Raw genomic sequence first — 25,012 nt, 5'->3', positions numbered from 1 at the left:
TAGGAACCTAGAGTCCGAAGTCAGGGATTGGAGTTGAGGACCAGAGCTGGGTTACCTGAATTGAGGCAAGGCAGGAGCAGGGCTGGGGCCAAGCCAGGAGCAGAAACTAATGCAGCTGTGGGTGAATGCATTGAGCAGCCATTGGCCTAATGCTGCTCCTGTGTTTAAAAGCACACCATTGGTTCCTTCAGCCAGTCGCGCAGTCTAGCCAATCAGGTGATTTTCTTGCACGCCAAGTGTGATTCAGCTACAAGTCCTCTGTTGCTCACTAGGGAGGTGAAGCTAGCCTGTCCCAGGCTCAGCTGCAAGCACTAATTCCTGACAATGGGTGTACCCTTATGCCTGCACAGATGCTCGTTGACTTCAGTGAGGTTCTGTGTGTCCCCCACTACCAGAAACAATTGCAGAATTGGGGTCTACATTCAAAGAATAAAGGCCCTTTTATAACTATAGAATTTATACGCTAGACTGTGATCTCAGTTATGTTGGTGTAAATCACAAGTGACTTCACTGACGTCAATGAAGTTACGGCAGTATGAGAAACTGGTTTGTGTGAGATCAGAATCAGAACCTTATTATACAACTGTATTTTCAAATATTTTTTTCCTCCTGAGCAAATGTAAAAATTTCCACAGATTGATGATACTTGGACATCTCAAAAAAGAACCTTGGATCCTGCACTTTTTGGAGAAGTTTGAATCAGGATCTGAATTTCATAGTTAGCCATCCATCTATAAGAGACAAAACCAGAACCATTGAGTCAGTTACCTCATGTACTGTGAGAAACTTTGAATCCAGAACTAACCTCAATAGCTCAGGTCCATCCTTAAGTGAATCAAAATTTTGATTTAAATCTTCAAACCTTAACCAAAACTTTTCTAAGATCACCATAGAGTTAATACCCACTTGTCCCTTTCTTTTCTAATGCAATGAAGTCTCATTAACTACTCTACATTAAAAAAGAACTTTTTTTTGCTACTGTTAGGGAGATTAAACAAGAGGAAGAGCCCGAGATAGATGTGTGGGAGCTCCTGAAGAATGCTAATCCCAATGAATATGAGAAGATTGCATTTCAGTATGGTATCACTGATCTGAGAGGCATGTTAAAACGTCTGAAACGCATGCGCAGAGAAGAGAAGAAGAGTGCAGGTATGACCAAGGAAAAGGTTTCTTACATCTGTTGGTCAAACATGAACCATCTTCTTGACAGAGAGGGTGAGACAAAGTCCGTGAAATATACAGAGACAAGCTCTAACCTGATTTACACACAGTGAAACCCCACTCAAGTTGAAGAGGTTGTACAGGGAGTAAACCGGGGCAGGTTTTGGCTCACAGTGCTTAACATAAAAACCACATACCATTCGGTATTTATCACTAATGTCCTGTATGCCAAATTGTGGTTCTTAATTGAGCACAACTCTCATTGACTTGCAAGGGGGTTTTGCTTGATTAAGGATGCAGAATTAGACCCTGTGTTAGGAGTAACACTTTAGATTATTAATGTTGAGGAATACTAAACATATTACTTGCTCTTCGCCATTTATTTTTTTACTTAATTTTGAAACTTCGCTCAGCTTCACTGAGATCCTGGCTAGTGCGCAAACACTCCTTTGGGTGCAGGGTAGGCTGATTCAGGACTGTCCTTTCCCACCCAAGATGCTTCGTAATACAAACAGTGCAACATATGTACATGCACACGCATTCTGTCCAAGGTAATATTCTGGCATTTGCTTGTATACCGTGGCACTTCTCGGGTTCATTCCAGATACTTGTGTTGCTCCGTTGGTTCCCCAGAGGATTCCCCTTGTGTAGAAGATATCTCCCTCCCAGAACACAGGTCAGGAAGCATTCCCAGAGACAAGGGAGCATGGCAAAGTCCTTCTTGTATCCCAGTGATCCTGATCTATTAGATCAGTCCATTGGGGCCACTGGCAGTTGGGTGTAAGTTAGAGCAGTCTTTAAAGTGCTCTAACTTATGCCAGAGACTGGAGTAACCCCTGGCCAGTACCAGTATTGGGGGAACATAAAGATGGTATAAGGGCCACCTTTGCTCAATCTCTCTGGTTCTGCATTGAGCACAGTTTGGCCACACCAGATATTCTGGGCCAATAAATCCCGAAATAAAATGTACATTTATTTAACTATGTCAAGTACTATCAGAAGTAAAATAAATGGTTCTGCTGCTTCAGTCTTGCTTGGAAATTTAAAATCATCTACTGTCATTTACACAATCAGAGATCCATTTTTTTCTTGGCTGTTAAAAGCAATTGGATTTAAACTGTCCCTTCATACTATAATATGGTGGAACTCTTCTAACATACACACTGAAATAGAAAAGGTTATTCTCTCACTCCTATTTACTGTCTAATAAAACAAACAAGGGGACAGTCCATGTAAATGAAGAGCAACACATTTAAAATTAATAAAAAGAAATATTTTTGGTATTTTTTAAACACAGCATTTAATTAATTTGTAGAATTTACTGCCAAAAGATATTATTGAAGTGATGAACTTAGCGTGGTTCAAAAAGGGATTAAGCATATATCAGAATAACAAAACTTGCTCTAAACTAGAACAAAAATTTACATAAAATGTCAAATCTCTGCTTCTAGATAGAAGTCAGCCACCAAATTCCTGAGGTCAGGGAGAAGTTACCCGTCTCCATCACCATAGCCATGTTATTACACAATTGACTTTTATGTGTACCGTTCCGCATCTGCTGAAGCATCTGGCACTGTCCAGTGTTGAAGAAGTATTGGACTAAATGGGCCTTTGGTCTGTGCCACTATGGCAGTTCCTCTGTTGGTGGAACTCTCTGAAGGGGGAGAGGCAGGTGGAGCCATGTGGGGAGAATCTTCATGTCCCCTCCCAAGCCTGGTGCAGGAACAGTGCTGTGAATCAAAGCAGGAACTGCAGAGTTGGCAGGAACAACTGCACCCCAGCCAGTTGCTACACACAAGGACATTTGAATCTTCTAGCAGGAAGTATGGGAAAGAAGCACTAACTGCTCCAAGAGGCGAAGGACCAGGATGTCCCTCAGTACCTGCAACAGTTCTGATTAGCTGCCTTTTCTATTCTCCCACTCCCTGAGGAGGGGCTGCCTAACCAATGAGGTTTTTCCTGCCGCTGAGGAGACCTGTAGGAGAGTCTGAAAACCTATAGACCTTGAGGGAAATCTGTAGCTTTGGCAGATCTGTAGAGACCTTTCTTCCCCCTACCCCTAATTGCACTATAAACTGAGTGTCAGTTTCAGGGTAGCTGCACCTGTATCCTCACCTCCATGGCTCACTCCAGGAGATCCCAGTCAAGTTTCCGGTGTTCAGCCGCCACCTGTCTCTGGGCAGGAACCCTGGTGCCACTCCCTTCTGACAGGGGGTTTTAAAGCTACACAACTTCCTTCCTTATTCTGTAATATTCCCAGCCTAACAGCCAGTGCCTGTGCATTGTTTTTTCTCTCTGAGGGCTATGAACAATGTATTGACAACAATTACAGGTTACCACACGGCTCTTGCTAGGCAAGCACATTTATTCTTAAGATAAAAGCATTACAGAGAAAACATAAAAAACAATGGAAGTTCCTATGCATAAGATAAAAGCTTACCAGAGGTCACCCATCAGTCTTATGAGGCCCTAGTAAGCCAAAATCTCTCCAATCATTTTGCAAGGGACAAGCTCCTCCACCCCCCTTAGAAAGAAGGTCCCGAGACAGCTTAAACAGAGCCTTTCTAAGCCAAAATGTTTGTTTTCTTTGTTTTCAAAGTCTCTGGAAACTCAGTTTGAACTGGTATATGTAAACCTCCCCCAGGGAAGATACCTTTCTAGAGGTGTTTACAACATGAGTAATTTACCTTACTCACCCTCTCCCCCATACACACACACACACACACACACACACACAGTTCTAGTTCCTGAAGGAGCTGTGGTAACCCTCCTTTATGGAGTAGAAACACAATCATACATATAATCCCTGGCCCACAGTGATACATAAACTTAATACAATCTGTTCCCCCAAAGATACTGCATGAGGTTGCAATTGCTGTCACACCCAGACTGATTATACTGTAATTAGCCGTGAACAATTTATCTGTGGGAACATTTTCTTCACTTTCAATCCACTGGGTACGTGTTCCCCTGAGTCTCAGTTCTGTGCCTGAATGTAAATAAAAACTCAAAGTGAAATTCTCTTGAAACCTCTAGGCTTTACCTAGCCTTAAGTTTAAATGAGATGAAACCATACATTTTATATAATTTTTATACAAAGCCACAAATTGGCCCAAAATTATAGCTCAGACCAGGTTTTGCTTAAGCAGATTTGCAAACCTGAGTAAATCTTTTGACAAACCTCATTAGTTTTTAGCTTGTAATGAAATCTGAAACAGGACTATTTTTGCCTGATTTCAGGTATTTTTATAATGCTTTGCACAGCTCCACTATAAAGGGAATTGCAGTTTGCATATTCCAATCCACTGAAACAATTTGGGACTTTCATTCACTCTTAGGCAAACCACAAAGTGCTCACTCTGACAACAGGAAATTCAGTGGGAATTTTGCCTAAGTAAGGACTTCAAGGTTGGCCTAAGTAGCAATAAAAACAACAACAACAGAGAGTTCCACCATAGTTAAATTCATTATAAATGGGTTCCATATTATGTACTGTATCAGTCCCAGTTGGGCTTTGCATTATGCAATGTCCTTATAACATGCACATTTTCATTTGTTTCTCCTCTTCTTTTCATAAATCCTGCAACAGCTTTTTCCAAAATTCTGGATCCTGCATATCAGGTGGACAAAGGAGGTAAAGTAAGGTTTGTGGTGGAGTTGGCAGATCCAACGGTGGAGCTCAAGTGGTATAAAAATGGCCAAGAAATTCGACCAAGTACAAAGTAAGTGATTTTTACTAAACACAAATAATAAATTCCACACACTTTCTCGCTGAACTAACACATTGCATCTTCCCTTGACGCTGGTTTTGTTTTGTGTAGATTTACCTCTCTCAGTAACCAAGCTCACACCAACTTCTTTTGCAGACTGTTTATCATAATCAAACTATATATAAGTTATATGCACACTGTAAAGGTGTCAGTGAACTATAGTTCAAAGAACAAGCCACAATATGCTTCAGTGTTAATATAGAGTGTTCTCTGCATCCCCAGGAGTGGAGAGGAATGTAAAATATATTCCCACAACAAAACATACTGAACTATACTCTGCCCTCTAATCTGTAAGGGATTGGGAAATGGTATGGTCAGAATTACTCCATAGCAGTTCTGCAGCGTGACTTGGAGGAGAGATGGCTGGCTTTATATACCAGACCATGCACCATGTCCCCAGGAGGGTGGAGGCGAGTCTATAAATTAGGGGAGCGGTGGTTGGGAAGAAAGGGGAGGAAGCAGGTATGTCTAATGCTCCCTGAATAAATTATCGCTTATGCTAAGGTCAGCACCATGCATTATCTATCAATGGATAAGGTCACAATGAACCTGCTCCCAGGAACATAAAAATGTACTCAACTCAAAATCCCAGTATGCTGCTTGCACTAGCCTGCCAAGAACGTCCTAACCAGCAAAACCCCTGTACAGAGGACTCAGTAAGCAGCTTTCCTGCCCCCCTTCTCAGTATTAGCCAGTGCAGGATTTGGCCCAGTATTAAATGACTGCCATCATGCAGAAAGTCGAGGTATCTTATCTTGAATCCCTTAATCTGCCTTGACCAATTCAGGGTTCCACCACAGGCTGCTTTGTGGACACCCATCCTGTAAACACTGAACTGAAACCATCAACTCATTTCACACAGGCTGCAGAACCTCTGTCAAATGCTAATGAGCTTTGGTCATTACTGACCTGAAATAAATCTGAACCAGTGACATAAAGGTGAAATGGTCCATACCCTATTACAACTCTCCTGAGCCATCTGGCCTACCGATAATGGTAACTTCTTCACCTCAGTTATTATTGTACCTCAAAAATATGTTGAGTGTCAGAATGAAGCCTAGGCTCCTGTTACTGATTATTTTCACCGTTACTGGTCTAGTGGTCAGACACCCACTTTGTTCTGCTATTTTCAAGTGCCAGTTTACAATTATTTTTCCAAATAATTGTGGCTGGGATTTTCAAAGGAGCCCAAGGGAGTTGGGTGCCAAACAAGCTTATAGCTTTTCTTTCTACTGGTTATTTACAACTACATCTCCATCCTTGTTAAGGCTGGAGAAGACCTTTCAGGTCATCCATTCCAAAGCCACGCACAAAACAGGATTTTCCCCTACAATAATCCCTTGAACATTTTAGTTAAAAGGAGAACAACAAAAGAGACCAAGTTTTGCTAACTCTGGGTTGCTCTGTGCAAATTCAAACAGGTACATTTTTGAGCACAAAGGTAACCAGCGAATTTTGTTCATCAATAACTGCACAATGGCAGATGACGCCCGCTATCACGTGACGGCTGGTGATGAGAAATGCTCCACAGAACTCTTTGTAAGAGGTAGTGTACATCATCTTGCTTTTTAGTTTTAAAACAGCAGGTCAGAACCTTAACTGTTGTAAATCGGCATGGCTCAATTTATTGGAACAATGATGATTTACATCAGGTGAGACTCTGGCCCAGTGTGTGTCTGTATGTCCTACCCTCCCCATCCCCTAAGATCTCTCTCTCTCTCTTTGATAACCCTACTGATTCTTCATTCCTCCACCTCTTAGTGGTCTAGTGGTAACATAGGAGCTTTGTGAAGCTGTGATCCTCTAGGTAGATTGCAACCTTTTTGGGGTACCCACTGAGAACAGCGTTAGGCTTCCTAGCAGCTCAGAGATTTGTGATATTGAATACACTCAAGCCAATTGAAAATCATCGCAAACCAATCTTTCCAGCTGTAGATTTAGGCCACTGACCTTTAGAGAAAACTCTTCTTTCTCTCTAGCGTGTGGACTGGTGACTGGTTCTCCAAGTCTCCGTGCACTTGTGCTGTTAATATTCTTATTGGAATCACTGATGGTGCTACTGGTGCACAAGCAGGAAACTGAGTAAAAGGGAAGCCTTTTGGTTAAAGCTGCATTAGAAAATTGGAGGGCAACTCCTGTTTGTAGGAAGAAAAATTACAGGAAAAGAAAGGCCATTTCATATATACCAAAAAGCTATTTAAAACTATAGTGACTAAAAACCTTATCAAATATTTGTCAGTGTCCTTTTAAATTAATGTAGCACAAGGGTTGTATTCTCTCTTGTTTATTAAGTTGACTTGAGTTTGAACAAGCAGGGATGGATCTACCCTATGAAGATTCAATATTATGCCATTTTCATCATATGCAATGTATGATGAGACCATTGTACTCTGGGGGATGGAAAATAGGACTGTGGATCTGCACTTACTCCACTTAGGTTGGCACATTGTTTGTAAAATGGATTAAGAGGTAGGTTTTTCTTTTAACTGACTCAAGATCTTGCAATAACTATACCTGCTATTGGTACATGGGCCATCTTCTTACTACTGATTTCAAGTAGGAAAAAAAACAGTCTTAGCCAATAGCTTAAGAAGATGATTGACGTTAGAATTTTTAAAATATAATTATTTTCTGTACTGTTATAACACATTTTTTCTATTTCGTTTAGTTCTGTTTCTGAAACATAAAACCATTTTTTTTCTCGTCATAGAGCCTCCAGTGGTGGTGACCAAGGCCCTGGAAGACCTGAGTACCTATGTTGGTGAAAGAATAGAGTTATCCTGTGAAGTGTCTGAAGAGGGTGCAAATGTGAAATGGTAAGCCACTTTCATCCACCTCAGAGAAGATGCTGTTTTCTCCAAGAATGAAAAGTGCAGTGTCTTAAGGACAATTTCATCTTCTGTGTATATAAATCTGAAATGTAATTAGAAAATATCAGAAAATGTTTTTAAAAATACTGTGACAGCAATAATATGCTTTTAGTTTAATTAATTAGTTCACTTAAATCTTTTCTCTTGTCCTACGGTCTACAAAAGCTTCCCTTGATCTCTTCAGGATACTCATTCATGCAGAACTTGCTTGATATAGTATTAGCAATGGTAAGTTTAATTACGGAAGTAATATTTATTATCCTCTATCAGGTTTAAGAATGGTGTGGAGCTGACCAATGAACCTAGATCTCGTTATCGACTTAAGGTTGATGGCAAAAAACACACTATGATCATAGATGAAGCTACAAAAGCTGACAATGCAACCTATTCGGTGATGACAACTGGAGGGCAATCAGCTGCTAAGCTTGCAGTTGATTGTAAGTACTGTACATCTCTCTGTTTGTGCTTGAAATTTTACTCCTGTAACAGAATTGTTTTCCTAATATACTATTGCTATTTGCCTATTTCTATGAGTCTACTGGGAAACCTGACCAACATATTTTATTTATTTATTTATTTGTTTGTTGGTACTACCGTAGTGCATAGGAGTCCTAGTCATGGACCAAGACCCCATTGTGCTGTGTGCTGTAGAAACACAGAACAAAAAGACAGTCCCTGTCCCAGGGTGCTTACAATCTAATTATAAGACACAGGACAGCAGCTGAAAACCAGCACAAGGAGGAGCATAACGAAACAATGAGTATTGCTCATCGTGATAGACAGTGGTTTCAACTGTTTTTTCTCATAGTGATTTTTCTATTGCTAATCTCCAGGATCAGTGTATTACATTCTTTTCCTTTGGCTATTATGGGGGTTAACAGACAGTTAAGTAGGGCTGGTTGAAAAATTTCTGTCAAAACTCTTTTGATGAAAAGTTGGGGTTTTGATCAAATGAATTTTTTTTCACAGAAAGCATCTGCTTTTCGCAACATTTTTAACTTTTTCATTAGAAAACCAAAAGGCAAATTTTTTTCACCCAAAACCAGAAAAAAATAAACAGTTTTTTTTTATGAAGAGTCAACATTTTCCATGGGGGGAATAAACATTTTCCAACCAGCTCTGTAAGTATGAGTAGGGCTACCAGGAACTAGTTTCCCAATCCCCAACCCTTAGACTTGTCATCAGAAAAAAGAATAGAAACAATATTGAAAATATGACATAGAAATACATGTAATAAACTTCCCACCCTGGGGTTTGTGGCAATATATCTTTAAAAGTGGCTAGAATACACATGTTTTCTAGCCAAGCGTATGCACATTTGCAGTTTACTGCTTTTTACTTTGGGGCAAGAGTTGGAAATTACTGTAACATACCTTTAATCATTTTGTAAATGTTTCTGTGTTTATGACAGAATGAACTCTGCTAAATTATATTCTATCTTCCTTCTAGCCATGTTAAGTCCTGCAGTGTTTGCGAACATGTCCCATTTTTGGTTAATCTATCTCAATAAGTCAAGATAATAACTACCAGGAGTATGGGCGACTGTGAAAATTATTAATATACACAAATTTTCATTTCTGGATCACCATTCTGAATCTGGTCCAGGTTGCAAGTGAGAGAAAGCCACTACTATCTTATAAGTGATCATTGGTATATATAAATTACATTTGTGGTCTCACTACAATTACTAGTGGACAGATGCCACAAAAATTGTCCCTCTTAGTAGGGAGGACAAGGGATAAATAGACTAAGATTCATCTACCATCTGACCTATGAAGGTGGTCCCTCATTGGCATGTTGTAAGGGAAAGCATGCACAGTGTTTGCCCATTCTTTGTCCGTTTTGTGCACAGAGAAGGAATTATGTTTCATGTACCATCAGTCAGTCAATATGGCACTTTTCAAGAACACACGCAATTAAAGAACTTTAGTCACTGTTACATGAAACAATCAAAAGCTAAGTGTTTCACAGCTTAAGTAAAGAATGCATGTCAGATTTGTACATATTACTAGTATTTAGCCTTGAGAGGAGTTTTTGTTAGTAATCATCGGGGCATTTATCTGATTTTCAGATTATGGCTGCTAGTAGCAGCTCCCAAATAAAATCATGAATGGTTATTCAATATCAGCACTAATTTCCATGGTTCTCTTTTCTTAAGTGAGACCACTGAAGATAATGCAGCCACTAACAGACCAGACTGTGATGCTTGGGAAAGAAATCACCCTGAAGTGTGAGATATCTGAGAACATAGAAGGGAAGTGGTACAAAAATGGGCAGCTTCTTCCAGCTAGTGACCGTGTAAAGTTATATCACAAAGGAAGGTAGGCCTCCTGAAACACAGATTGGACTGTAATAGTGACTGACCTCAGGCGATGCCAGAGTGTAAATTGCCCCAGTGATACTTTTCCACCCCTCACATTCAACCCCCTCAGAGATATTTATATTTGACCTCACAATAAAAGCAATATTCGTCAGCTACCAGCTTCACTACTGCAACCTCTATTTCATTCAGTTTACTCAGACTGTTGATTAGCCATAATGGAATATTTCATGATGTACACACATTCAAGGAATGCATTTTGCTTGAAGTTTCTGTATTGCATTCACTGTGGGATAGTAAGTAGCAAGATTAAAACAATTATTAGAAATGACAGAAAAATACCATTTTAAGATTTCTGTTTTACTGTCTGTTTCTATTCCATTTCCATATATTGCGCACAGAATTCACATCGCTGTCAATGCAAGTTACGTGCATTTATCAGGTGCCTTTGCATTTAAAATCTGTTCTGATCATTGGACTAATTCTCCAGAAAAATTGTTTACTATTTTCTCCATTTTAAAAAAAGCTAAGGGCCAGATCTTCAACCACAATACTTTTCCTTTGCCCTGTACCAACACACTAAAACAGGTATCTGGGAATTCCACATGTGTAGGAGAATTCTTAGGGTGGTATAAAACTACCATGTTGGCTCTACTCACTCTTCCGCCACCCCAATATAAGGAGCACCTGGGGACAAACCCCAGCTGCATAATAGACCCTTATGTTGGCATACAGTAGAATAGCCTTGCTGTTGCTCTAACCTGTGGCTCCTGGTGCCCTGGGACTGGGTACGGGAGCCATAAAGGTGGTATAAAGCCACTTATCCTGCACCTCTCAGATTGGGTCCTGCCCTGATCATAGCTCAGCCGGACCAGAAGACAGGAGCCCAAAAAAATCCGAGTGTATTTCTGGAGAGTTCACCCAGGCATAGGATAGAGAGCAGCGTGCCTTGCTTATCCACCCTGCCACTTTGTTCCAGGGACAGGACCAGTAGAGTCACAAGGAAGGACCAACAAAAATAAGACCTAGTTCCTGGGAAAGGGGCATCAAATTTTCTCATAGAGATCTAATTGCAACCCTACAGGGAGTGGCTCAAAACACCTGAGTAAAATAGATTATACTCCCTGCAGTTTTCCATTTCCATGATCAAATGGAAAAAGTTAAAAGCCCTAACTATTCCTACTTTCCTTGATGCCCTTCTCAAGAAAATCAAATTCTAATCACCAACAGTTTAATCAGCTAAAACACTATTTAGCATACAGTAGCTAAGAATTTTTGAGAGTCAGCAATCTGACACAAATGAGGAGACCTGGTGAACTTGTAACTTGAGGTGTAACAGTAATTCTTCCTTTTATCTGCATAAAGTCTACAAAATATAATTTAAACGGGTTTCTTTTTTAATTTGTCACAGAATCCACAGGTTGGTTATAGCAAGCTCCGTTGTTGATGATGAAGGTGATTACATGTTTGTACCAGATGCCTATAAAGTTAACATACCATGCAGAGTACATGTCATAGGTAAGTGCATGACGCATCTATAGTTATAAAGTTTTCTTTGACCTGTGGAAAGTGAGTGCTGTGTGAGATATCCAAGATTCTGGTCAGAAATTCTTCAGAACACACATGTAATCTCCCATTAGCAAACCAGAGTTTTTACCTAGGCAAAATACAAGTCAGAAGTCATGATCTGATTATGATTTGAGGGCCTGATCCAAAGACCATTGAAGCCACAAGAAAGATTCCCCTGCTGAATTTCTAAGCCTAAAAATAAGCAAGTATTAAGAGTTTTCTTCATACACTTGCTGCTGGCCTTCTATGTAGCATGTGTAACAACAGCAGAATGCAGTGTTATGTTCTTCAAAGTTTTGACTGTCCTTCCCATTTGAATTCTGACACTTTTTGTCAATTTATTTGATACTGGAATAGTGGTACAGTTGCACTTTGCCCCACATACCAAGTGCATTAAGCAATCTATGGATAATTGTATTGACCAAGATATATTAAATCAGTCAAATACGTGGTTTGTTAATGCACCCAATTTTTCAAACAAAAGTAAAACATCACAGTGATTGTCCCCTCAATAATGCCCTGTTAGCTGAGTTATGAATCCTAATATTAATAGTAACCATTGAATATTAGGGGTGGCTTTGTCAAACTGTACATCTTTAATATAATGTTATGTTACCTGCATTTTGTTATATATGACTCTTGTATCAGATAGAGAGGAGACAGGCTAAGAACAACAGAGAATGGCAGTGACCTATCAATGGCTTTGCTGTGGGCCTTTGGAGAATGTTTGGAGATGGGTGGTGTAAGAATAGTAATAGGAGTGATTGTTTCCCTTTCCCCCCCCCCCAAAAAAGGGGGACGGTTCAACTATATTAAAAATATCAGGGAAACACCCAACTTAGAAAGTTTTGGACCACTTTTCTCTGCATTATAGTAGGCTTTATATTGCACAATTATGCCCAGGTCATTGTACTTACCCAAATGTGCTTCTCAATGTGGCAGGACTATAATGAATTTGGCAATGTCTGAATTTTCAGATCCTCCTAGGCTCCACCTGGAAAATCTTGGTGACAATAACACGGTGACAGTAGTAGCAGGAAACAAACTACGATTGGAGATCCCAATCTCTGGAGAGCCGACTCCAAAAGTTATGTGGAGTAAAGGGGATAAGGTATAACAGCTGGTGCTACTATATGCGTATTTCTGTAGTCTGGTGAAGGGCCTTTTTCACCAAAAATAGTTTTCAGCACGGTGAGTCAATCTGTTTTAATTGTTTTATGGCTCTTACCCTGGCAAAAGATAATGAGGAGACACTTGCTCAACTACATTATATCTCTATGATTCTGATTCCAAGGATAAGAGTAAGCTTTATATATATTTATGTATTGTTATTTTCCATTTAGTGTTATTTTGAAACAAGGGTTGGATAGCTAAAATCATGCAAATGGAGGAAATGGTCTTGCTGTACATACAATATAAAGGGCAGTGAAGAATCAGACACAGTGTAGAGTAGTCTACGTAATCCTCTCCTCTTCAGAAGTACATGTTTCTATTGGAAAGAAAAACCCAATCTCCATGCTCATTTGGAGAAGTGAGCCAAACATATCAGACGTGCTATTATTGGAATGTAGACTGCTGTTCTGATAGATTCCTGGAAAAGGCTAAAAGGAACCATTATGATTGTCTAGTCTGCATAACACAGGCCTACAAATTACTGCTGTTGAGGACTTCCTGTAAACTAGCTGAATTGCAGCTACTCAGTACTTTTTAAATAGCACTTGAATTGCATTTCTAAAGTGATTTACCTTATTAACCTGCTCTGCCGATGCTTTCAGTTTCTATTCTGTGAAATTTTGATGGTTTTTGATTCACAGATTCAAGCCATCTGCTTCACAGGGATTCACACAGTCTGAAAATTTAAACATAACAGTCAAAACCACCAACGCTATAGCTGTTCTTTACATAATTTATGTAAAACTGCAAATGCTGCAAGGTTTTGACAAAAAGCCATTACTTAACTCATGGTTGCAAATGTTAATGACCCTCTTGACAAACTATTGGAGTTTCAAGTTTGTAGTGAAACAACGAGCCAGGCAAACTTCTTATGGTGACGCAATGCAAAACTTCACATAGATCTGTCTGTGACCACATAGTTCTAAGAAGCCAAATTTATCACCTCCATATTTTGAATGCAGCATTCAGAGATAGGGACATATGGTTCTCATTGACTTCAGTAAGAACCACATGGTCAAATCGTTGTCTATTCCTTAGTAAATTTTAATGGTAGTATCAAAGCTAAGAATCTCTGAAAGGACCCAGTCATGACTGACCCATCCCTTATTTGTGTTGTCATTTTATACATAGTAAGTGGTTGAAACTTTGAGCTTTAAATGTAAAGCTCAAGATGGTTCCTGCAGTTGTTTTGCAGATTTCTTTCCTTTAAGTGTACTGTATTGTTCTTTGGTTTTGATTTTTGTTCATTCTGGTTCTCAAGTCAGAAAATGCTACATTTCTCCTCTCCTTACTTTGATTCCTAGTGGATCATGGAGACAGGTGGCAGAATACGGGCAGAAACTTATCCGGATAGCAGCTGTTTGGTAATTGATATAGCCGAGAGGGATGACTCAGGCGTCTACAAAATAATGCTAAAGAATGAGGCTGGAGAAGACTCAGCTAATATCAACATCAAGGTGGTTGGTAAGTCATTCTAATGCACAAGGCCACAGCACTAAACTGGCAGATTTTATCATATCTACTTCACTTTTCAATAAATACTTGTTAAAGAAATCCCCCGCCTAGAATCAGCTTCTTTTTCCAATATGAGTCTTTCATATCTCTTATGGTGCCCTAGGGCTCCTCTGTTTTGTGACCCACCCCAGCTTTTGGCATTCTAGATCCCATCCTTCTAGATGGACCCTTTTTGGAGCCTAAGATGGACTTCTCAGCTGTAGGGTGAGAGAAACATCTGAGTACCTTATGTGCAGTGACTGTCCTCCCTAATGATCTATCTAAGCTGTTTACAGTACTTATGTGGTTCCCATTTCCATAGTATTTTGGCACATACTTCACCACCTTTGTTGTATTTATCTTCACAGCTTCCCTGTGAGGCAGAGCAGTGCTTTTATCACCATTTTACAGGGGGGGAACGGAGGCACAGAGAAATAAGTGACTCGCCCAAGTTCACACACAAACCGTGTGGCAGAGGAGGGAATTGAACTGGGGTGTCACAGGCCATAGCATTGTATCCTAGCCACCAGATCATCCTTCCTCTCTATGCAGAGGTTTGCTCCAAATTAGTTGAAAGGGTTCACAAAGTGGGAGCTATTTTTGACCTCCTGAGCTAAACATTGAAGCCCACATTTCTATAGTGCTCAGGACAGGCTTTCATCTCCAGCATATTCTAACATTTTCTTCCCGCCTTGTATCTAGTCACAGTAACTATACCTTCTTGACCTCCAGACTTGATTATTGTGACATGTTTATTCTGCCTTTGAAAACTGCTCCTAGTCTTGCTCTCATGATTGCACTTTTAAGAATTGTTATTTTTATTTTGTTTATTTTACAGCATTCTGTGTCCTCCTTTACTTCATTTTAGAAAAACGTTTTAAAGGTTCATTTTCTTCTAATTAAAAGATATATTTATTGTGTTTGCAACAGATGTTCCTGACCCTCCTCTTGCACCAAATGTGACTGAGGTGGGTGAAGACTGGTGTTTTATGAACTGGGAACCTCCAGCCTATGATGGTGGGTCTCCTATCTTAGGTAAGTGCATTTCCTTTATTTGGTGATGTGATATAGTATGGTCAAGGGAAGTGAACTCCAAAGAAATGGACCCTAAATTGAAACAGCTCAGCCTCTGGTCCTGGAAAGTTCAATTCTTGGAAATCAACAGCAAGAGCATCATATGGCTGTTAACTTCCATAAGAGGTGTTTTCTTAGATATCTGGGTTACAGATCCTTGGAGACGTGAAGATTATCCTCACCATCTTGTAATGTTATTAACTTACCACTATTCTGACAGGACTGAGTAGGGTGGGCAATTTGCATATTATCATAAACCACCAAACTCTGAAACTTTGTTCCTTTTGAGAGTTAGCAGACTTAGGGAACAGTTCCATGTCTAGCCGAGCAGCTTCCAGTATACTACAATAAATGTACATCAGGGTGATCAGAAGCTGGTAGACCTGGGCTCTTAACCACCGTGGGCTAAATACTGTGTTGTTATAAAATTAAGTTTAAAAATGGTTGCAATTGGAAGAGAGAGCCTAACTTGCACTTTTGGCAAAACCCCAAGTTTCAGAAGGGAACGTTGTATCCAGAAAGTGTAGAGTTGTATCCAGAAAGTGGCCAAAAAGATGGCATTCATTTTGGCTTTGAATCTGATTTTACAAATGCTGGTCCCTTATTTCAGTTTACATAATTATGTTTGTTCAATAGGATATTTCATTGAAAGGAAAAAGAAACAAAGCTCCAGGTGGATGAGACTGAATTTTGATCTGTGTAAAGAAACAACATTTGAACCAAAGAAGATGATTGAAGGTGTTGCTTATGAGGTCCGTGTATTTGCTGTTAATGCAGTAGGAATTTCTAAACCAAGTATGCCCTCAAAGGCTTTTGTTCCCTTGGGTGAGTAAACAAGAATATAGATGTATCTGCACATTTAAAACATTGGCTTGTATATAAAATTTTAAAGAGCCATATCCAACAGTCCTAACTTTCTGCTTGTAATGTCTTCTTTTTATGAAGCAAGGGGATGTTTTACGCAGAAGGGCACACTAGTGGCATACAGTGGACAGAATTCATGAGAGAATAGGACAGTGACAGTCTTGGTCCCTCTGTGCATTCCTTAGAAAAATCTCTCATTCTGGAAGCAACCAAGCACTGGAAATTAATTTTTAAAATTGGCCAAAAATCAGATGTCAATATTTTCATGTTGAGTGGCTCAGTGTCATGTGCTACAAACGCCATATGGAGAGCTGAGTTTCTTTCAAGCTTACTCCTTTAGTAATAATATTTGGCACTTGCATAGTGCTTGCAGTTTCAAATAACTGTGCAAACAGTAAATTATCCTCTCAACACATTTGTAAGTTGACAGGTATCAACTCCATTATACAGATGGCAAAATTGGGGCAAAGTAGTTAAGTTAGCCAAAATCATACAGTAAGTTAGGTAGCAGAGCTAGGATTAAGACTTAAGGAGGTCCTGGGTTCCAGCCCTATGCTCCATTTACCGTGTTAGTGAAAACACATTTCTTTCCCCCAGAACAGCTAACATGGTTTCAACATCTTTTCTTAGTCAGGGTAAACTAACCATATTGTAAATAGTTTTGCATACCCTACTATTTACTATTTGTAATGTCGTAGCACCTAAGAGCCCTAGTCATGGACCAGGACCCTAGTAAACCCCAACCTGGTTAAACCTGATGGACATTGTCCCAGAAAGCTATGCTGGAACCTTTGTGGAAAGACACTGTTTTTCAATGATTCTGATAAACACAGTTTCCCTTTAGTACACACAGTGCCTTATTCTCTAGGTCAGTAGGCAGCAGTGGATTATTGCATGGGCCCTCAAGGTGCATGCCCAGGGACCCCAGCCAATTTGGGGTCCCTTGCAGAAATGCCAAAACCTGGATAGAAATGGGCAGGCCAGTGGCACTGGAACTGTGGCTCCTCCCTGCTTCCCCCACTTCCGCCCAAGGCCCCGCCCCTTGGCCAGGCCAGAAGCCAGAGCTGGGCCGTGGTAAGAGCTGCCCAGGGAGCCAGGCCACCATGGCAAGCCTCAGAACCTCCACCTGCCCTGGGTGGGAGCCAGCGTGGCAAGAGCAGACCCTGTCCATGTCCCTGCCCCCCACCCCCGGGGCACGCCACCCAGGGCAGGTGGAGGGTCCCAGGCTCTGCATAGCAACCTGGACTCCCTGGGCAGCTCTTAATAGCGCCAGGCTCCAGCTTCAAGCCTGGTCAGGGCCTCAGGGGGAAGAGGAGGAGCAGGGAATGGGGCCCTGTGGAGCGGGGGAGGCTAAGGCCCTCCTCAGCCTTGCATTGGAAGAGGCTGGCACCATTAGCAGGGTCTGCGCTTCTTAGCATGCGAGCTTATCAACCTATCAGCTCCCCTGCCACGAAGCACACCCCCTGCCAGCACTACTCTGCGCCTGCCCAAGGCCATTATGCCCATGTTAAAAGGAGGGCAAGCATAGCCCTCCCACTTTTAAAAGTGGAAGGCCTTGCCCCCCACCCCCCGCCTCCGGTTCCAGCACCCCTGGGCCCTCAGGGTGTGTGTGGGGGGCAAATGTTCTTTGTGTCCAGGGTCCCATTAAATCTTAATCTGGCTCTGTCAGTAGGGGTTTGCTGCCTTTTACAGAGGGCACTCATAATCCTAGGGAGCATGGGGAAAGAGTGCTGCTGCAGTAGTGTCCTCTCCTCTTCTGAGAGTAACAATACTGTAGTCTGAGGATCTTCTCATCTATCCAAATACACATCAGTGCTGCAGAGCCTCGTAGATGGAAGTTCTGGGAGCAGTTGCCGGAGGGCCAGTATTTTATTTACTGAGCAGGTGTTTCTTAATTTCTAATGGGACAGAATAAAACACACGCCTTTCATAAAGGTGAGAAATAAAGCCTTAAATTCTCCAGTATCTATGCCCTAGAATCTGTGTTGCCACTTTGGGCAGCAATTAGAAGATTCCCACTTGCTGTATATCATAAGGGCACATTTTAATGCTAATACAAATGTTTTCTTTATTTTTAGCTGTCACCAGTCCACCAACTCTCCTGGCAGTTGACGGAGTAACTGATAGCACCGTTACAATGAAATGGCGGCCACCAGATCACATTGGAGCAGCAGGTTTAGACGGCTATGTTATAGAGTACTGCTTTGAAGGAAGTAAGTGACAACAACTATGGTATGCTCCTAGCGCTTAAAATAGGTGAGACTTGCCCCACCTTTTCTCCGTGAGAGCTGACTGTTGCTTTGAGGTAAAAGTTAGCCAGCCAGAATTCTCAAGCTATTGAGTTTCATCCAGGCTCCTTTCTAGCTCCTGCACACCTATCCATTCCTACATTTGAGCTGGCATTTCAAAACAACATCCAGTTAGTCTAGAGACTTGGTGGCTGTGCACTGTGCTGAGGTGAAAGAGCTCATTGTTCAGGGGCTTCCACAGCTTGCTCCCTGAGGACATGAAATCTGGCCACACCAGAGAGATTAAATATTTGGATGGATGGGGGAAAAGGAAAACCAGGATAAATGAACCTCCTAATTGGCAGTCGGAGAAAACTGGAGAACCACATTTTGACTTGTTTTGGATTAAAATCCAGTCACATAGGGGCTTGGAGAGTCTATATCTGGTATCTTAAATCTGTTTGGAATCAATAGTGGCTTCCTTCAGTACCAGTTTCACATGCAGAGGACAGACAGCCCTGTGGCTGTGGTATATCATCAGATAGAAGTAGTCCAAGCCACAAAATTCAGATTTGGATTTTGAATGCCCCTTGCATTTGGGAGTGTTCGTGTACAGGATTTTTCATTTGGCTATAGAGGCATATAGGAGGATAGGAGGAGTGTAACGGTGAAACAGGGGAGAGAAAATTAAATGAGCAGAGGAAAATAATGGGAGATAGAGAAATGCAAACAATGTATATCGTACAACCAGCAGTTTTACTGTGTAAAGTGATCAAATAGCAAAACCTCAGTGTTTCCCAGTTACATACTTAGCAGAAGCTTTCTTAAGAGTGGACATAGAAATGGAGTCTGGGGACAGAAAGCAACGAAGGCTGGTGACATCTGGAATGGGTAAGCAAAACTTGACACAGTGTAATAAGCAAACTCCAGTCATTGTGGGCATCCAAGATGACTATTTCTGGGGCATCGAGGGGAATGGGTCTGCCAGAAAAATGTAAATTTTGATGAACAGTGGTGCAATTTAGTTCATTTTCACCACTTGTGATGTTATCTATGCTGTAAATCTAAGGACTAGTATAACCATATTACACAAGTCTCTACAAATGAACGCCAGTTTGTGCATTTAAATCAACAGGAGTTTTTCATGAGTACGGTCTATAGGATTCAGCCTGAAGGCAAGAGCTGTACAGGACAGAACATATGACCCACATCAGGAAAGTTTTTTGAGATTTAAACACCCCAGTGGAAAAAATAGAGCAGAAAATCAGCCAGATCCTGCATGGTACTGAGTAGCTTTAAATCTCAGTCAAGTCAATGGGAGCAAAGGGCTGTCAACACCTCTGAGGAAGCCCTCAGCACCTTGTAGGAGTGGGCTGAAAACCCGTAAGGAGCGGGAAAGAGAATTGAAGAAGCTCAGAGGCACTGAGCAGTTGACATAAAGGTAAAACACAACTGGAATAGTAGGAAGGGTTTTCCTTCATGTATGGAGGGAGGGAGATGGGAGAAGGTCTGGAAAGAGGAAACATGCAGTATTAGATCCAAATGCAGCACATACATGATACATTAATATTTTCCTGTGATATTTCAAATGCACAGGCATGGATGTTATAAACTCGGTAGAAAACACTGCACTAAGAAGGCAACTGACGACTTAATGAATCTAAGAGCTGCTGTACATTATGCCCTTGTTCCAAGCACATAGCTCCCATTGAAGTCAATAGAAGTGTTGGGCAAAAAAAGAAAAATCAGGGATATAATATGGCCTTAAAGTCTCAGTACTATGTAGCTCATAGCAGAAGAGCATGATGAATTTTCTCTAATCAGATAAGAGGCTAAATACACTATTTATTTATGATAATACCAGTGATAGTATTGAGAGGGATTTTCCAAATATACATTTAAAGTGGCAGGGGACAAAAGATCCTTGTATACCTGTCGAACAGAGCAAATTCTTTACTTTTTTCTTTCAGATAGGTTTAAAACATAAGAAGATACAACAAAATGACAGTTGAGTCTGTCATTTTGGTGTTACCCACCTCAGATAAAATACAATGATTACAATGTATTTTACATAGATTTCTGTGTGTGTTTTTATATATCTATATATGCCTCACATATATACATATACATTTATATATACACAATCCAAATTATTTATGTATATATTTTATCATAACATTTAGGAAGCAAGCTTTATAGAAAATACAAACAAATAGATATTTAACTTACTGTGTATGCCTTTTTCTTTCTTACAATGTTCTCTTCAGTCTTTTCCAGTGTCTGTTGTCCCTCAGACTAATTTTTCTATAATGTTTAATAATTCTTTTGAATGTCAAAAGACAGTATCTGTCATTCTTCGTGTTGTCTGATTCTGCCTTTCTTGCCCGCTTCTTTATCCCTTCAGTAGTATGTTGTCTCTTTCTTGCCCTTGAATGTGGGATTATTAGAGTTTTTTTAATCATCACATTTTTTAGGAAAAATCAGGGAGAAGGGGGAAAATCATAGAAATATATAGATTACAAGTGTCAGGTGTCACAGGCATTGGTTTGTACCCTAGAAACCTTTATTTCCCCAGTGTAGGGCCTGATCCTGCAGTTGGATCCACACAGATGGATCCCTGTAGCCATTCAGCGACCCACTGGCTTCAGTGGGTCCCATGCAGCTGTAAGGTTGCATCTACATGTATCTATTGCAGAACTGGAGCATTGGGATGAATATCTAGAACTTGCACTGTGGGGCTTGCACTGTGATAACAGGGAACACATTTGAACACAGGAGATCCTACCCCAGAGCCAGCCTTTAATATCCAACTTGATTCTCCTTTAAAAAGGAGGCGGAAGGTCTTTTTTTCCCTTTTACTCCTTAGTGGTGAGAGAAACCTTATCCACCCTGGAGGAATTAAACCTCAGTAATATAGGGACTGGTCTAGTTCTTTGTGTCATCTCAGGGTTAGTTAAGGGTACAAAGGGCCTGCACAGGACCTGTGCAACCACTTAGACCTGGGCCTGTTTTGAAAGCTAGCAACTTGGCAGCTTACAAGGTTCTCAGTTGAATTGGCTCAGATACTTGCCATCATCCACCAGCATGCAACAGTTCCAAAATAATGGATTTTTTAAATTGTGGAAATTACAGAGCCCAGGATTTTATGGCCATGACAGCCTTAGGGGTTACTTTAAATTAATTTTTATTGCTGCACTCTGCTATTCTTCTTTCTTCCCCATTAGTTAAATTTGTCCTCTCTCAAACCTCTTTTTCATTCCTTCCCTCTATTCTCTTTGTCCTCCCTCACTCAATACTCTTTCTCGCCATTCCCTCCTTTTGTATTGTATTTCCTTCTCCCTTTTTGCTCCATTTCTCTTCTCAAACTCTCCTTTTTTCTCTTTCCTTTCCCTTTTTCATGACTGATCAGTCCAAAAAATAATTTCTTTTGTCCTACCTGCCACCTTTTCCCTGAGCACCATGAATAGTTCAGAAGAGCATCTCTTCTTCCCTATTAGCCATCTCTAGAGCCATAATCACCCTGAATAGTAGCTCCCACCCACCTTCAAAGTTGCAACTGGCCCAAAGAAGAGGTCCTGTTCTGCCAAGCCACATGCAGTTTGAGGGACAAGATGTTTATTCAGATATGATTAGGCCTCATTTCTGTTCCCACCTGAGCACAAACTGATTACTGTTAGGGACCAAAACTCTTTCTGGAGCCACTAGGGGTTTTGCTGTAGGGATGCTCAAATGGAGCGAGGCAAATGCCCTGATGCTCATGGGTTTAAATAACCGGATGCACTTCCCAGTTCACTGAGAGATTCAGGCACAAAGCACCCAGGCCAAGGGATAGGGTTGAAGACAGCAAAGCAGTGGTATGAAGAAGAATGGAAACCTGATGCAGAGAGAAGATAGCACAACAAAAACTTCCTTGAGTTATCCTATTTGAGTCAGTTGTGGTTCTTTCTTCTTCAACCTCACTTTGTGGGTGGAGCCTTGGCCTTAGTAAACCATGGAGGAAACCAGTTAAACTACTCTGCTTACCTGGAAGAGTACTACTTATACGAGCTTTATTCTGGTGAATGTCCTTCACCCCAGATGCACTTTGCCTGCAAACTCCCTGATCACCCTACAGGTTCCTCTGAATCTTCAGGGAGCAGTACAGATCTATGCATAATTACTAACAGGGAATGCTAACCACTGACAATACTCTTGTGTGAAAGTGGGTGTCTGATTAATTTTAATGATGGACTCTCACAAGGTATATCGGCAGATCTGTGTGATGAATTGGTGGAGGCAACTTATGACCTGGAAGGTACAGTATTCAATGAAGGTTATAAAACTTTCTTATCCTACCAAGACAGATTTCTGAGAGCCTAACTGACTTTGGGGGCCATGAACTTCCAGAACCTGCAGCTTTACTTACCCACAGAAAGCTCTAGGAGCATTCAGATGATGGGGAAAGGATCAGGAAACTGAATCCCTGACCCCAACCCTCTTGTGTTAGTTGGAAGAAATGTTTTTAAACAGAACTGTGTTTAATCTCTTCCTTAGAGTGGGTCCCATCCTTATAAAAATGTATCCCAATATTCTTCAGTAATTCTCCAGTGCACTAAAACTTGTAACAGTGTAACTAGTCTTGAGGGCCAATACCATAGTGGTGTGTTTTTTCTTTATAAGAGAAGTTAAACTCCTGACTTGTTGCTATAGAAATCTGACTCTGAATGCCAAAAAGCTAGGGGTCTTAAAGTGATCCAAATGTGGAGGGCAGGAGGGGAGGGATGGGGGAAACTGTCATATGTAACTTGGGCTTTTCTAAAAATATGTAATTTTGCAATGGATCCATGAATTATATGTGACTGTATTACAGCAAGATGAAAGAACAGAGAACACTGGAATCATTTGAAGAACTCTGATCAGTCTTGTCCTTTTTTCTTAAAGTGACAAGCAGAGAGCCTGTTTTTCATGGCAGCCCTATTTGTTAAAATTCTAAAGTAGCTAAATAACAAACACTTCATTAATAAGCATTAGAGCTAACAATATAATGCAGTTAGATCATATACAATGCTTTTGTCCATACTTAGATCTCAGAACACTCTACATTGTAAGTAAATATCATTAGCTTCATCTTACAAATGGGACGACTGAGGTACAGAGAGCTTTGGTGACCTAACTATAGCCAGTCAGTGGCAGAGCTGGGGAATAGAACTCAGATTGCTAATCCTAGGCCCTGTCTATGAACCATGCTGTCTCCCAAACGAAGCAATAGCCATAGGAAAACTGACACTTAATACATAGCTAATTATGTGCTACTATCATCTATACACGACAGGTGTGATTTTTAAAAGTGCTCAGTGCTGGTCTAACTGTGCTCCCACTGAAGTCAATGGTAAATTTCTCATTGACTTCAACAGAAGCAGAGTTAGGCCAATGCTGAGTGCTTTTGGAAACCACACTCTATATGCCCTTGTTTTTTATCAACAGACTTTTAATAGATTTCTATAATTACATCCTGTAATTACTGTTCACATGTATTTACTTTTTAATATTTTTAAAAAAGACAATACTAAGTATCCTTAGAAACATTTCCCTACTTATTATCTCTGTATTAATCCAAATCAGTGTCATATAATAGCATTATTAGAGAATAAAATCATTAATCAGCAACAGTTTCTGTGCAGTTGTTCACTATACTGTAAGTTTTCTCGATGGAGAAATGATTATGTATATAATTCTGTAATTTTGCTCCCTCTTTTCTTTTTCCTAAACCAGCGGAAGAATGGATAGTGGCTAACCCAGACCTGACAGACAAAACAAGGTACACCATCACTGACCTGCCAACTGGGTCCAGAATTTTCGTGAGAGTGAAAGCTGTGAATGCTGCTGGTCCCAGTGAACCTAGATTGCACCCACAACCTATTTTAGTCAAGGAAGTTATAGGTAAGATACACCACTGTTTATCTCTTCTCTCACCAATACACACACACTTTCAGCATTCATGCTTCCTCTTTCTTGTGACTAGCACCTGCAGTTGGAGACTGCAGAAGCACTGCCATACAGTTACATGCTGAAGCCATGCCAATGCAGTACTGCAAACTCCAAGCATTCAAAAATCATGAGATTGCCTTAGAAATCATACATTTTGCGTTGTTTTTATTTGCCTTCTGGTTTGTTTGGGGTTTTTTGAAGCCTTAGGCTTCATGTTTTCAAGCTTCTTTCCACAGCCAAGAAGGCTAGACATTTGCTTTTTCTTTTAATGGAAGTTGAGATTCTTATGTACTTACATGACTCCAGGAACTGGGGCTTAAAAAATAATAAACAGCACACCAAATCTGATGAGACTCTTGCAAGAATTGGCAACACTGATGCTGGCTAGAACAAGCTGCAGGCACAGTGGTGAAAGTAGGCCACGTCTATCACTTCAATTTGCTTTTTCATTGTCTCAAAAAGTGGAAGGAACAGTAACGCAAAAACACATGGTTACACTTACATTCAGTCTCATTCCCTTCT

At 40.6% G+C, this 25,012-nt stretch overlaps 1 protein-coding gene across 2 annotated transcripts in view; it reads left to right on the top strand.

The window, feature by feature from the left end:
- Positions 1–25,012, top strand: part of MYBPC1 (myosin binding protein C1) — a 71,330-nt gene that overhangs the window by 20,210 nt on the left and 26,108 nt on the right. Inside the window, exons 9-22 of one of the 2 annotated variants that reach the window (XM_045031118.1) lie at positions 986–1,149; positions 4,751–4,883; positions 6,353–6,477; positions 7,642–7,747; positions 8,072–8,238; positions 9,960–10,122; positions 11,533–11,639; positions 12,668–12,801; positions 14,168–14,327; positions 15,288–15,392; positions 16,068–16,256; positions 18,374–18,508; positions 22,764–22,817; positions 24,275–24,442. In XM_045031118.1, the coding sequence (XP_044887053.1) occupies positions 986–1,149; positions 4,751–4,883; positions 6,353–6,477; positions 7,642–7,747; positions 8,072–8,238; positions 9,960–10,122; positions 11,533–11,639; positions 12,668–12,801; positions 14,168–14,327; positions 15,288–15,392; positions 16,068–16,256; positions 18,374–18,508; positions 22,764–22,817; positions 24,275–24,442 (1,910 nt within the window). The remainder of the gene's footprint in view (positions 1–985; positions 1,150–4,750; positions 4,884–6,352; positions 6,478–7,641; positions 7,748–8,071; positions 8,239–9,959; positions 10,123–11,532; positions 11,640–12,667; positions 12,802–14,167; positions 14,328–15,287; positions 15,393–16,067; positions 16,257–18,373; positions 18,509–22,763; positions 22,818–24,274; positions 24,443–25,012) is intronic. The other variant, XM_045031124.1, reaches the window with a different exon arrangement.

The sequence above is a fragment of the Mauremys mutica genome, chromosome 1 (assembly GCF_020497125.1).
Source record: "Mauremys mutica isolate MM-2020 ecotype Southern chromosome 1, ASM2049712v1, whole genome shotgun sequence".
Taxonomy (NCBI): Eukaryota; Metazoa; Chordata; order Testudines; family Geoemydidae; genus Mauremys; species Mauremys mutica.
Note: the sequence above shows the minus strand (reverse complement) of the source record. Positions and strands in the feature narration are given on the sequence as shown.